The 15,112-nt window shown below is 38.4% G+C and overlaps 1 protein-coding gene across 1 annotated transcript; it reads left to right on the forward strand.

Annotated features, from left to right (window-relative positions):
- The first annotated feature begins 1,062 nt into the window (after positions 1 to 1,062).
- LOC125016511 lies at positions 1,063 to 3,437 on the forward strand. The gene is made up of 6 exons (XM_047599033.1): positions 1,063 to 1,161; positions 1,549 to 1,613; positions 1,792 to 2,074; positions 2,282 to 2,427; positions 2,540 to 2,822; positions 2,978 to 3,437. The coding sequence occupies exons 1-6, from the start codon at positions 1,121 to 1,123 to the stop codon at positions 3,150 to 3,152; spliced, it is 993 nt and encodes a 330-aa protein (XP_047454989.1). The 5' UTR covers positions 1,063 to 1,120; the 3' UTR covers positions 3,153 to 3,437.
- The last annotated feature ends 11,675 nt before the right edge of the window (positions 3,438 to 15,112 follow it).

A 15,112-nucleotide genomic window follows, 5' to 3' on the forward strand; every position in this document is an offset into this window, starting at 1 on the left:
CATCACACCACTAAATTATTATTAATCAACAGACAACTTGGTTCATCAGACCAGGTGCAATGCATTGTGTGGTCTGACACCTTTCTGTCAGAACCAACTGCTCAAATCCTTCCACTTGCCCATTTTTCCTGTTTCTAACACATTAACTTTGAGGACAAAACAATCACTTATTTACTTAACTTGTTCTATGGCAGGATTGAGCAAGACACTGACTCACTAATCCACACCACAAAGATCCACAGCACCTACCAGAAGGCAATATAACAAATATTGACAACTGCAAGTACCTTGGAATCCCATGGAGAGGCAACAAGAAACATAGTCACAGCCAAATACACACAGATAGTATCTTAAAAGTCAGCTGAATGAGAACAACAAACAACACCTACGCCCTGTCAGTTGTCAAATACCCCAGGTATCCCTAGTGACCCTAGATGCACCTGCCCCTGAAACAATCCCACACATAACAGCAGGGTGTAAGATGCTACCAGGCAGTGCATACATGGACTGTTATAACCAAGTTGCTGACGTAGTGTTAAAAGCATCTGTGCATGTATGGACTTGAAGTCCTAAGGTCAGAGAAAGAAAAAGGAGCAAAGAATGACAGAGCTAAGATCCTATGGGACTTGAGATACCGACTGACCAAGCTGGTGATGGATGAACCAATTGGGAAAACAGCGGAAAACGGTCATAGTGATGGTTGTAGCAGTCCTCAGTGATAGCAAGATCAGAATAAAGGAATATGAGGATTAACTTTAAAACCATCAAACATTTCTTTGAATTAAATTAAAATTAAATTAAAATGACCAGTTAGTCGTAAAATTTTATCACATCATGTTTGTTATTTTTTAAAATATATTTTTTTATTAATTATCCAAACTTGCAAAGTAACTAAGGCTTTACAGAAAGTCGTTTCCAAATTACATGATGTGTAATGTTCGCATGACGAAAGTAACAGTCATCTGACAGGCTTGTTTGGCATTTGACAAGGGTGTGTACAAAAAAGCATTCAAATTTACAAACCAACCGTTGTTATTTGAAAAGGCTTTTCATGATTCAAACAGGTGCCAATCATACTTAGCAAAGCAGGATAAAAGAGCTGTTCTCCCGAACACATTGAATGAGACGGCATCCGCATCCAAGGAACTGCAAGGCTTTCAGGTACGTAGGGTTATTTTTTGTCTTTTCTATGCTTTTCATTTATCATAGAAAAATGACTTCTTAGTGTTCATGTACTTTTGTTTATGTATTCCCATTTGGGACATTGATGTCTAGATTGATTCACACACGTATGTTTATGTACTATACACATTTGTGTCTCAGGTTGTATTTTATCATTTATTAGATATTTTATAGTAAACCTCAGTTGGATCAGTACACACACATTACAATGTACTAAGGCCAAACACTGTGTGCCACATAACATGCAAATTATGGCATTCCCAACAAAGTTCAATGCAGGTTTAAAATGCATTTTTTAAAACAAAGAAACAAACTAACTAACTAACTAACTAAAAGTCTTATACAGCGTACACTCTTTCTTTACAGGATGATGCCTCCAGCTGTGGTGTTTGTCTTGCTGTCAGTTCTAGTAGAGATAAGCGTCTGTTCTGGTGAGACTAATCTTTGATCTGGTTTAATAATGTTGATATTTTTCCAAAATGGATTGTGGAATTTCAATGTGGAATATGAATTGCATTAATGTATGGTCTAATTCAGTTACAAGTCTGTATTAAATCTTGTACTCTGCCAACCATCACTTTATATAATCATCGTTTTGCTTCTGCCCAGGTAAAAATATTGCTAGAGGTGGACAAGTGACTCAGTCTTCAAACTATGGCAGTGCTTGGGCGCAAAAGGCCATTGATGGAAATCGTGCAAGCATCTGGGGAAAGGGATCCTGTACCCACACATTCAATGATATGAATCCATGGTGGAGACTTGACCTCCCGGACATATATAAAATCAACACCGTTACCATCACCAACAGGCGAGATTGTTGCCACCAAAGGATCAATGGAGCTGAGATCCGCGTTGGAAATTCTCTTGATGGCAATGGCAACACTAATCCGAGGTACCAGAGCAATTGATGTTATACTAAGTTGGGAAAATTAAAAAATGCATTTGTTATCTATACAACAACTTCTAAACAGAAGCCCACATTTGTCAAAATCATGGTTATGCAATTTCAGCCAATGGTGAAATCTATGCATAGTGTTTCATATACAGTAGTAACCCCTTTTTTTCACCCATGATTCTGTTCTCTTTACTTTTCCTTCAGATGTGCTGTAATCTCCTCCATCCCAGCTGGGACTTCCAAGACCTTCGTGTGCAATGGAATGGAAGGGCGTTACATTAACATTGTGATTCCTGGAAGAAGAGAATACCTGACTCTGTGTGAGGTGGAAGTTGATGGTGAACTTTCAGGTAACGTTGGTCTCGGGTGCAGGAGTATATGAGTGGTGAGGGTAAAAATCAAGCCATGCACTGACTTTGTCCCTTCTGTAAAATATATATCAAACATTTTGCTTCTGCACAGCTAAAAATATTGCTAGAGGTGGACAAGTGGCTCAGTCTTCAAACTATGACAGTGCTTGGGCGCAAAGGGCCATTGATGGAAATCGTGCAAGCATCTGGGGACAGGGATCCTGTACCCACACACTCAAAGATGTGAATCCATGGTGGAGACTTGACCTCCTGAAAACATATAAAATCAACATGGTCATGATCACCAACAGGCGAGATTGTTGTCACCAAAGGATCAATGGAGCCGAGATCCGCATTGGGAATTCTCTTGACGGCAATGGCAATGCTAATCAGAGGTACGAGAACTTTCTGCCTCAAACAAGATTTTGAAATGATTATTTCATTATTTATTAGGTCTAAAGTTCAGTGTACACATATACGTACACAGTTTTATCATATAACAGAAAGTTTAGTGATAATTAATTTTTTTCCTGAAACCTTTCTTTTACAGATGCGCTGTGATCTCATCTATCGCAGCTGGCGCCTCGCAAACCTTTGAGTGTAATGGGATGGAAGGCCGTTACATTAACATTGTGATTCCTGGAAGAAGAGAATTCCTGACGCTGTGTGAGGTGGAGGTGTTCGGCGCAGAGTCTGTTCCTTCCACTGAATTTGACTGCAATTAACTTTTGTCACACTCCTTTACTCTTGTTCACTTAAACCTGCAGTCAACTTATGTATGCATGTTTCTATATTTACACAGTGTGAAACTATAATTATACACTCAAATTCAAAGCAAATAACTTTAATTCTACAATGATTCTACACTGATTAATGGAAATGGTACTGGACTGTTTCAACAAGAATTCCATAATCAATATGAAATACTGTCTTTAGGTTTTAGTTGTACTTTTGCTGTCATCTGTTGAAATTATTAAATAAATCAATTGATGATCTCTGCTTCTACCATATAAGTATGGTTGCATTAATTCAACCCAAATTCCAGTCGTAGTGTCAAATCCTTGTTTAAAATGATATATTCGTCAATTTAATGTATTTATTGTGAAAATAAAAATACTAGTTGGGCATTTTGGGATGAGACAACGAATAACCGTCTCAGAGGTTGGTTTGTACTACACTAATGTGGCCTACATTCAAGAATCATGTCTTACCTTTAATATTTTGAATACCTCTTTGGTGGTTTGATGATTTCATCATCTATCAATAACCAAGCACATATATGTACACACTTGTTTAAGTGGTGGGTAATATTTGAGGTTATGCACCATTCAAGTTTAGATCCAGTATAGTATATATAGCCAAATGTTGGAGTATGTTGGACAAAAAAAATCTATCTTTTCATCTTTTTGTATGTAGTAGATGATAACATTAGAAGGAACCAGTTATTATTTATTTGATGTATTAAATTATAACCAGACGTCCTCTTTTCTAGACCTAAACTCATACTTTGAAACAATTTCAAACTTGTTAGGATTTTGTTCTACTAGAGCCTCAAACAAGTTCATATCTAATTTGCATTATGTGTCCCCCCTGCTGCAGGATCCTCATTTTCCAGGACTCAAATCTCACTCTACAACTGACCAGACCACCAAATGAACACAATACCACATAATTGGGTGATGTGTGGTCTTGTTAAGTTAATTATATTAAAAAAAAAAAAAAATGTATAATGTAATTAATACACACACACACACACACACACATACATACATATATATGTGTGTGTGTATGTATATATACATATATGTGTGTTTGTGTGTGTGTGTGTGTGTATATATATATGTATATATATACATATATATAAACTAGACATATACATTGGTGTACACAGACATATGGGGTTTAAAGTAAGTAATGCCATAACCATTAACATTGGCGATCTGCACAATGTCCACCAAGGACATTAAGTCATTACAGGTCCATTTAGTAATTACAGCCATCCTTAGTTACCAGTTAGACCAACTATTATAACCTCTGCTGCCACTGCTTGTTTTCTTTATGTTGCTCCTCTTCTCCAAAGCCAACTCTCTATTACATTGTCTTTGCAGTTGTGCAAGTTGGACCACATATTTTGTCCAATGTCTATAATGGAGGACGGATAAATACATTCATTTAACAGTTTTTCTCTCCATTTTCTATGAGGCAGTTTTTGTCATTTAGTTACAGAGATGAGTGCAATACCTAATTGAGGCAGTCTGTCTTAATTTCACATGTTTTCACAACATTTCTACTGTGCAGGTGATGTGTGAAAAATAAGAGTATTGAGACCCTATAGTGACTAACTTAGCTCCTGGTAGATGGTGGGGTAAATGATAAAATGGTGGTAGAAATAAGGGCTGGCAAGATCCGTTCCTTCCGCCTACATATGAGTCATCTACTTACCGAGCTTGGCCATTAACTGGGTGACCCAATTAATTTCCACGCATTCCTTGGCAACCCCCTTGTATGTTGTATGTAATGGATTAACCTGCCTTCCTCCACAGGTGATTCACATGCCTATCTCAGCAACCCGATGGTAACCCATGTGTAACTGGCTGCTTGTCATTAGCATTCCAAGGACTGAAACTAGCATTCACAGCTTGTGTGTACCATTCCAAGACTAGACACTTGAAATGCTAAGCAACACCAACTAAATCCTGGGATGGCATCCCTTATGGTAAGTGTTATTTTGGTTTGTTGGTTTGCTTTTTTAAATTGCGTTTTTCATCTTTAATTGTCACTGAGGTGATTATTCGTTGTTTTGTTGAGTTAGAGACCACTTTCAACTTCAATATACTTATATCATATAAATTTCAGTTCTGTTATTCATAGGGCACCCGTATGGCATTCATCAGACTGCTCTATAATTTTAAATGCAACTTATGATAAAACATTAAGAGCAATAGATTTCAGTTATCGTATCTGTGCCACATTTATAGATATAGATAGATATTATTGATACAATGGTTTGGCACATAATGTGCTTGAAACAGTGTTTGTGTTCGTAAAGAAATCTCCATACAAACTATACAAATTCGTAATAGAGAAGACAGTTGTTAGGATGTTTTCATAAAACGGAATTACAGTGTGGTGTGCCACAGGGGTCCGTTACTGGACTACTATTATTCCTCATTTACATAAATGACTTACGCAATGCAAAATTGTCTCCCCTATTATGTTTGCTGATGACACAACCTTGCCTCTGTTTCGCCAACATTCTGCTCATTAACAATACCAGATCTTTTTTATTTGGTTTCACAGAATGGCTTAAGGCTTAAGAATACACATTGTTATTACCTTATTTTGTTATTTTCATTGCCAAAAGAAAAGAAGAAAAAAAGACAACAGCAACAACAAAATGTAGCTCGAGAAAGCCTATGAATGATGTCAGCAGAAAACAGCGAAATCTGTTGGAATAACTTGTCGTTTGTCTTTTATTATTCTTGGATGTATGCTTACAATTCATGTAATTAAGTTTCCATAATTCTTCACATTATCTTTTCTCTGCAAAACACTGGGTCAGAATTCTTCTGAAATGGCCTTTCCTCCTCTCCTAGGTGGGTGGGTGGGAGGGGTCATTGCTATGGTGTGAGGATGCCTGATCTGATCTGATCTGGAACTTGCAGTTCACAATAGCACTATCCTTTGCTTTTACACATAAATATTCAGTTGCTAATTGCTTTGGTGGATTTAGACTTTTTTTGTGCAAAAAATACAGTTCAAAAATGTGCAAATAGCTTGTCAAAAAACTGGATCTTGCTGTTTAGCTCACCACTCTCCTGTGTAAAGGTGGCGCATAGGTGGTGGGATGCCTAGCAGGGTACTCAATTCATACTATATAGTATTTGGTTGATGTAAGCTTCTATCAGTTGTCACTTCTTTGAGCCACAGAGTGAGGTCTGAAGGCACCAGGGGAAATCTTCCCTCTAACTGCTCCTTCTTCGTGCTCCACCTAGCATTTAATCACTCCATGGAAGACTGGACAACAACAAAGTACATCTTTGTCCGGTGCATGTCTCTGTTATGGTGCAGAATCCTTCATGGTTTTCATGGATGTTTTATTTTTTTTATTTTTTTTTAAATAATTAAATAAATCTGCACGTATATGTAGATCACATTCTTATGCCTTATGTATGTGTGACAGCTGATTGCATTGTCCTTGCCTGATATGAATCTGTAAGTAGTTTAGTAGTAGTAGTAGTAGTTTACCTCAAACCGTGCAGCTACTTCGGACTTAGTATTGTTGCAGGTTGTGAAAACCAAACTATAGTCAATAGCGGAGAGGGGAACATAATGTACGACATAAAAACAGAGTTTCACAGACTCTTGTTCATAAGCACACAGACAACCTATCTTGCTTTCAAGATGATACACACATCAACCAAACACCTTTTCACTACACATAAAATACAGGGAGGAAACACACAGTGAAATGCACACATGCACAAAGCCATCAGAGCAAGGTCAAGCCTGACAGCAGGCAGATGAAGGACCACTTAGAAGACCTGTCTCTTGTCTTTATCCTGCTCTTCCCCGTTGAGAGCTCTAAACTCAAAGAGCCCATTGATAGGGTATAAACGATGAAGTCATAGCCGCTTGCAATGTCAGTGGGAAGAGAAATGAACGGAGTAAGTGTTGAGGTAGGGTAGAAAAATAGCAGATAATTGTGGAAAATTGCAATTAATCACAAAATTAGCAGAGAATTAATAACATGTGGTGTCTCTGGGGGGGCTGCCTCGTCAAACTGCCATAACTCAGCTTGAATGGCTGGGTAAATATGAAGACGTGTAATCACATTTACTCGTGGATAGAAGTGGAAATGTAGGCTGAAAGATGTAACAACATGGCGTGATAAATTGCATGCCTAAGAATACAACCAAAACACAATGGTGTGCAGATATTCATGTTAACTTTGATTTAGAGCTTGAAACTGAAAAGAAAAAAAAACAAAAAACAAAAACAGAATAAATAACACTTGACCACAAAATAATATCCTAAACCACGTTCCACCAGACCCACTTGTACACAAGTGTCCACACAAGGAATGGTTGGAAGTGAATGCTTTATATCATCAGAGCTTAGCGGATTGGCTTGGAGATTCTGTGTGTGTTCGATATTGTTGATTCAGACCCATCACCTCTGAAAACACTGGAGACCCAGCGGTTCAGCGCAGATTATAAATATGCATGGGAATCAATACATATTTCGTGGTGGGGGAGAGAAAAATTGAGAAAAACACAGGAAGAGAGCAGAGGCCCCGGAATGTTCATCTTCATTTATTACGGTCATTTATTCTCTTTCTCTTTCTTCCCTCTGCTGCACACACTCACTTCACTATCTTTGCACACACACACATAGACACACACACATACACAGGCACAGCAGTGGCCGCAGCAAAGGAGAGAGTGAAGGAATATGTCCAGATCAGCAAATTATCCATTCTTTTCTCTCCTACCCTCCCTGTGGGGCTGTGTGGTGTGTAATAGCAAGTGCACTGCTCTTACGATTAGCCAGACTGTGTATTTGTCATTTCAGGTCCATAAGGGAGGCCACGAAGCAGTGTTGGGACAGAGGTTTATTCATCTACTGATTCTATTCCAGATTCTTGGACAAAGCCTACAGTTTAATCCAGTTTTTATTATTTGTTACGTTTGTTTTTTTGTTTTTCAATTGTGGTTACAAAAGTATGCATAAATAGGGCCAATTTACGTGTGACACTGCATATTCAGAAGCAGAGCTAACACGGTTATGAGTGAGGTCCAGCAGCAGCTGTGAGTGCTTTTTGTTCTATATTGTTCATATCCGCTTAAATACATATTTAATCCATTCTGTATCAACATCCTTTGGCTATGCATCTGCTTTTCTACCTCTATTATGACTGTGAAACTCACAGTTATTTTTTTTTTCTCAGAAATTTCAACTGAAAGACCTCGTGAGAATGTAGCATGGTGAAATACGAGAACGTAGTGTACATCAAAAGCAAGCACTTAGATATATGGTGGGGGTCTGGTTTAAAAGTAAAAAAGTCTGGCTGCTTAATTTTGAATCTATGTAGAAATTTTTATGTGGGCTATATTATTTATCCTAGGAAATATGGGCAACATGACGCAAGTCTTGTCACTAGCTGAAGGACCACATTTCGTGACTTCATGTCTGAGATATGGCAGCAGCAGCCTTGGCCCAAAAGGACACATCTAAGCTTCTTATTCTTGTTTTATGACTAATAATAATGGCCCTACTTGTCCTGCTTCAGCACCTTCCCTCCATTCATTCAGTGTGCAATTTGCTGTATGTCCGTCCATCAAGATCCCTGACGCAGGCTCAAAGTGCACCCAAATGACCTCCATGCAACATTAACATTTGACAACAGACCAGTATAAATGCACATTTGTGATATTACAACTTATCTTTGTTTAGTAATTGGTGACACTGGGTGGTTCTAATATAGCCCTAGGGGTCATTTGATACTGTAATGATAGAAGGTTGTCACGGAGGCTGGAACATTGTCACTCTTGCCTATCAGTCATTTCTTAATAGTGTGAAAAACTGTTTCTTCTTTCGCGGTGGTGTAAATGGGACTTCAATCTGTCCGTATTTGTTAGAATGGATTTTGAATGTAGGTTTTTCAGAGTAGGGAAAAATTATAATTCTTCTGAAATGTGGCTAAAATTAATAATTGTGACACATTTTGAATTGAAAGCTGCTTCGAATACGATTTATTTGGCATAACTAGTTAACAAGGAAAACTTCTCATCATGTGTCAGCGTTAATGCCGGTGCTTTAATGTTTTCTTGTTATTATGGAAGATAAATGTGTCCCCTGCTTTTATGTTTCTTTATTGCCAACATTGTAGACGCTGCTCTTTTTTTAATGGACATTAATTTATAGTAAACCTAACACAATGGTCTCTTTGATAATACTATCCGCACTGTGGCATCAGTGTACATGTATCTGATTAATTCAGTGTGCTTTCTGGGCGCACTGGGTATATTTCCACTGTCTAATGAACTATTCGCTTTCTCCCACTCTCTCCCTTTCTATTTTATGTCTTTCCATTCCTTCCCCTCGCTTGGATCTTCGTTTGCCTTTCACGCTTGTGTTTTTCTGTTTTTTTCCCTCCAGTGTCCTCCTATCTTCTCTTATGTCCAATCTCCCAATAACCACCTCTTCATTTTCTCCATCTCTGGCATCTTAATAAGTTCTAATACATGCAAGCCATTGTATTCCATATAGACCAAACAGGTGCATCATTAATCTCATCCCTTTGCAATGCTAGCTGTGTGTAATGGTAACTGGATAACACATTGTTTCCTATGTGAGCCAGGGCATCTATATTATCTACCATCACTCCCTAATAAATTACACCTGGAGATGTGGCAGTTTGTCTCTGTGTGCCTAACCATTGTGTTGCTGGACTTCCCCGGTGGATGAATGAATATAATACAAGTGTGTTCTCTAATTACCCCTTCATCTCTCCTGCTAACACCCACACATACTCTGTCTCTCTCATTCCCTACAGGTTTTCAGCTGGTTGTACATGTATAAAAGATCTAATCAAAATAACCTAAATAATATAGATAACATGCAGTTTTATGAGATAATACTTTTCTACTGGCAATGAGAGTGTTGACCAAGATGGGGAGTTTATATAATATTTGTGTATTAAAATGACAAAATAAATTTACAATTTGCTGTAATACAAAAAAATAATATAATGTATATAGCATGTAAATTGACAATTCATATTTACCAGTCACTGTACCACTTTGGTTAGCAAAAACTAATGTAGAAAACAATAAGAAACATCACTTGCAGCAGATATACAAAAAAATATATTATTAAGTCTTAAAGTTGGATGCATCCAACAAAGTAATTTTTTTTTCTCTAATTAAAAAATCAAGATACACTCCTCCACATTGTTGGCATGTCACTATTTTTACTTCATAGTTGGTAAATATAATCTCCAGTATTGGAATATGCATAACATATAACATATACTAGCATCCCTGCCATTTGTTTTTGACTTTTTTAATTGTTTGTCTTTTAGATTAAACTCAGCTTCACTCCACTTTTAGTGATCTCTCCAGTCGTGTCATTTGTAGATGCCAAATTACTTTTTTTTTTTTATTTTTTTTTTTTTAGACCATATTGATTATTAGTACCAACGTAGCATTTTCAAGCACCACATGACACCTTTTTTGTGTGTTTCACACTAAATTTCATTCAAATTCAAGGAGCAATTCATATAATATTAGTCGTTAGAATGTTCAATTCATGTTAACAGGGCAATTGAGACAAACCAATCAAGACAAAGTTCTGACAGGCCCTCAACACTCATTTCTTGCAAACACTTTTGTGGTCATAGTTTTGCAGAGGAAAATTAGATTTGAGGAGCTTGGGAAATGTGTGGGTATTGACACATATTTCTGTTATGTAGTCCATGTACCGGTCCTCTGAACAAGTTCAATTAAATCAATCATTGAGGCTACGTGTAGGGAACACTGTTCAAGAACACAAGAAGGTGCACTGCTGCTGCCAGATGTTTCTGAAGGAGTGGCAGTGTGCTGCCAGACACCTTATAATTATAAGGTAGTTGTGTCAGTCCATGGGTAACGTGTGTTCACAGTGCAAACGAACCGCTCCAGGGAGCAACTGCAATCGCGCTGAGGCCACCCTCTCTAACTGGACTCAGCTCAGGTCATTTGCTCCAGTACAGAGTGTGACTGCTGTGTTCACACCAGCACAAACAAACCAATGTGAGGGATAAACGGTTCTGGTTTCAGAACAACTCCCTAGCTATGAAAGCACCTTTGGCTCCTCCACATCCCAGACAGTCTCCATCTGTAAAAATATGCAGGCGGCTATCCAGTTAACTTGTGGATGTCCTTTTTATGAGACGTACCTACAGTTCACCTTGTGAACGTGCGCAGTTCACACTGCATATAGTGTCTTCGTTATTTCCTAAATGTGTCAGTATCTACTGCGGTACAGGATTTAACCAGACAGCAGAAACCAGAAAGCTTTTCAGTCAACAGCAATTGAGAGGTTTAGTTCACAGGGTTCTGAGTCCTTGTGGATTATATTGTTTCTGTAAATGAGAATCAACGCCCATTAGAGCCAGCATGTCGTCTCTCAGTATCAGGTGTTTTGTGAGTGATTTATTTCACTGGGCATCTACTGAGACTGACTTTTAAAAAAGAGGAAGCATTTGATATAAGATATCTTCCTCTTCTTTGGCTCTCGTTCAAATGGTGCACCCGGGGCAACTGCCTTGTAAATGCAAAAAGTTGAACCTAACTAGATTCAACGGGGGATTTGAAGGATTTGCATTTGATAGAAATTTGGATTTCCACTGAATAAAATCCTACCAAACCCTCCCCCTAGAGTTGCAGTCAAATAGCTGACCTCTATCAACTTTTTCTGACTGTCATTGCAGTTGAGTTAAAAAGCATATACTGTTTACCCATATCTTATTGGAACTTAAAACTACAGTATGGTGTGTAATATTGTACTTTTACATGATCGAAAGTAAAACAGTTTGACAGATGTGCTCCAATCCTTCGCACTAAGCCCGAGCTAAACACGTCTTACATCAGTCTCTCAACTAAACCCACTGAGGTGAAATTTTTTATTGCTCTCACCTAACTCTCAGTGAGACGATAAGACCATTACCCAAAATGAGAATTCTTTTAAAAGACACAGAGAAGGGCATTACATTCAGGCATGCCATGCTAACTGTGATCTAAGCAGATTGTGTAATAGGCTCTTTAACCTTGCACTCGTTACAGTGGTTCATTTGTCCCATGGCGCCTCACAAAAATATTCTCATCAGTCGTGTCATCCAACTACATCACTCCCCAGAAATAAATAAAAATTGAAACACCATCTGGAAAACATTGGTTCTTAAAGTCACCCCAGTGTCCGTTCTGTGTTCTTTCTGTATCAGTGCTTCTTCATCTTTTTGTTCTTTCTCTGTCAGTGTGGCAGTGGTAAAGAACATTATGTCTTTACAAGCAAATGGCATCCTGTGGTTTTATTTATGTGGGGTTTAGTAAAATACAGGGTCCATATGATAGTCCCAGGATGGGGGGTTACACCTTATTAATCTCTGTCAAATGCACAGTTAGGTGTCTGGGATAAACACACATGGCACATACGCTAAGGCTACATGTTAAGCCTGAATGATCACTCTCCCTCTCTCTCTCTCTCTCTCTCTCTCTCTTAAACACATGCACGCAAACACCGTCTCTGTCTTTGAAATGACTTTGTACTGATATAATGCATGCCCCACTCCCTTGTCCCGAGCATCTCAATTAAGTGCATAAACCCGAACTCTTACCCTCTTGACCCCAACCCTAAATATTTGTGTATGGCTGTCTTTGTGAGGATATTCACTGACATAATGCATTCCCTAGTCTGTTACCCTAACCGTCTCATTGAAGTGCCAAACCCTAACCCTAACCCTAACCCCAATCCTGACCATAACCTGATTGTAACCTTTACCCTAAAACCACGTCTCAACCCTCAAACAGCCTTGTAAAGATGCGAGGACTGGCCAAAATGTCCACACATGGTGTGAAATTCAAACAGCAAAATTGTAAATGTCTCATAAACAGCATTTGAGCTAAAGAAATACAACACATAACTTAGTGCTTTGCCACTGAACCAACAACTAAACTATTTGTTTTTGTCTGTTTTCTTCCTTGTTTTGACTAATAATTACATTAACGATTAGCTATTTTTCCAAACTGACCAAGTAACTAATTCAAACTAAAAGAAAGGTAGGTTCCATGCCTTGTGTATGTGTAATTACTTTTCCACAAACCTATGTTGTGTCTCTATTCCTGCAGCCTCTCCATAATGCACACACATACACACCACAATGATACCATTTGTTGTACTGGGTCCAAGTCCAGGGATTGCCTGAGGATGGGCACCAGTTGGCGCCCACATTTGGCTGGTTCCACACTGTTAGTCAGATAGGGGCTCAAGTGTACGGGGGGAATAGTCTTTTAAATGATACCTACCCCACTGTCTGTGTGTTGACACGTTTGTGCTGTGTATGCAAATGTGACATACACACATACTGTACACTCATATGCTTGTGCATATGTGTATGTAAGGGATTGTGGACACGCACACGCACACGAGTGCGTGTTTGCACTTGAATTTCCGTCCGTATTTGACGAGTTTTTCCTGAACATAAGCAAGCTGTCCCGTCCAACTGGTCCATTACGCCTGCAAGTGAAAATGTGTGTGTGCACTCATGCGGGCTTAATTTCCTAATTCTCACTTTTTCCTCATTCACAACATCTTTTTGTAATGGATCTGTTTGTCCTTTCAAAGAAAATGAAAGTGTGCGTTAATGTTTACTGCTTTGCTGCTACCAGTATCATTAGTGAAATCTCTAATGTGTTGTTAAAACATTCTGGGGCCCTCATCACATCACCACATTATGACCTTGCTTCATTTGAATATTAGATTTTTTTTTTAATTATTATTTTTTTTTGCACAGCCTTCTGCTTTTATGTTGGTGCAGACCACAGTATTTTGTGTGTTTTTGCAAATCTCAGTGGTAACACAAACTAACTTTTATCTTTCATTTTTGTGACTGTCCGTTGGATTTTCTTTCCCCTTTTTAGTCTCATTTTTTACAAATCACTTCTTGGCTTCATTGGAAACTTTGGTCAGGGATTGTGACTGCTATCATTTTGCGAAAAAGAAATCACTTATCCTATCCTGAAAAATACACAGTTAGTGCATGCCAAATCTCCTATCCAGAAGTGAAATGTTCAAAAGATAAAGCCCAGTTTTCTGTTAAGCGTAAACATTTACCCAGTTTCTTTGTTAGGCTCTTTATTGTGCAATACTGTAGGAGGAAGGCACTTAATTGTCCCATTTAGAAAGCTTGACCTTGCTAGAATCTAATTAATTAGTGTGGTATGAAGGTTAATTAGTAACGGAGGATGTCCATGCATCATAAAGCCCCTTGTCTTAACCCACGGTGGCAGTCAGGCAGCAAAACAGTCATCAGTCATCCCCTTTGTGAGAAAAATCTGAAGCGGTACTCAAACATTTAGTTCATCTCTGTCCAGCTCTTGCTCATTGACCCCGTCTGAGATGAAAGGCAAAGATCCACCAGGTGGGATTCTGTATTTGAATAATCAATGGGTTAATGGGATGTCCCGTTGTATGTGATGGATGAGGTTTGTGATGAGGAAGGTGAAAGTTGAAGCCATCTTCACTGCCTCAAGCCAGATATGGAGTGCACACTGTAGCAGATGGAGAAGTTTTTCAAGACCATAGGGAATGTTCGGAAGAAAACAAGTCTGGTATATTGCAAATAGCATTCACTATTTAACATGTCCACTATCCACTTGAGGTTGCACAGACTACTCAACTTTACTGCTGTGCCATGACGCTTTAAGTCTAGTCGCTGATTACATGATATACTGCTTTTTTTTTTTTTTTTTTTTTTTTATCCCTTCTACATTATACTATCTTAGAACACGTGGTGAAATACTATTAAATGCTATGGCTGATGCTGATTTATATAGGCTACACATGTCTGCGGCACAAACTATTTATACGCTTACGTGTTTATGTTCAGTAAACACTAAGCGTTATGTTGTATTAGTTGACTTTG

This window comes from Mugil cephalus, chromosome 11 (genome assembly GCF_022458985.1).
Source record: "Mugil cephalus isolate CIBA_MC_2020 chromosome 11, CIBA_Mcephalus_1.1, whole genome shotgun sequence".
In the NCBI taxonomy this organism is placed as follows: domain Eukaryota; kingdom Metazoa; phylum Chordata; class Actinopteri; order Mugiliformes; family Mugilidae; genus Mugil; species Mugil cephalus.

What these genes read in the sequence shown, in the direction of transcription:
- LOC125016511 (XM_047599033.1), top strand. Translation starts at nt 1,121, where the DNA reads ATGAGACGGCATCCGCATCCAAGGAACTGCAAGGCTTTCAG. An exon ending in AATGGCAACACTAATCCGAG is followed by an intron (nt 2,075 to 2,281) that starts GTACCAGAGCAA and finishes CTTTTCCTTCAG; the next exon opens with ATGTGCTGTAATCTCCTCCA. An exon ending in AGTTGATGGTGAACTTTCAG is followed by an intron (nt 2,428 to 2,539) that starts GTAACGTTGGTC and finishes GCTTCTGCACAG; the next exon opens with CTAAAAATATTGCTAGAGGT.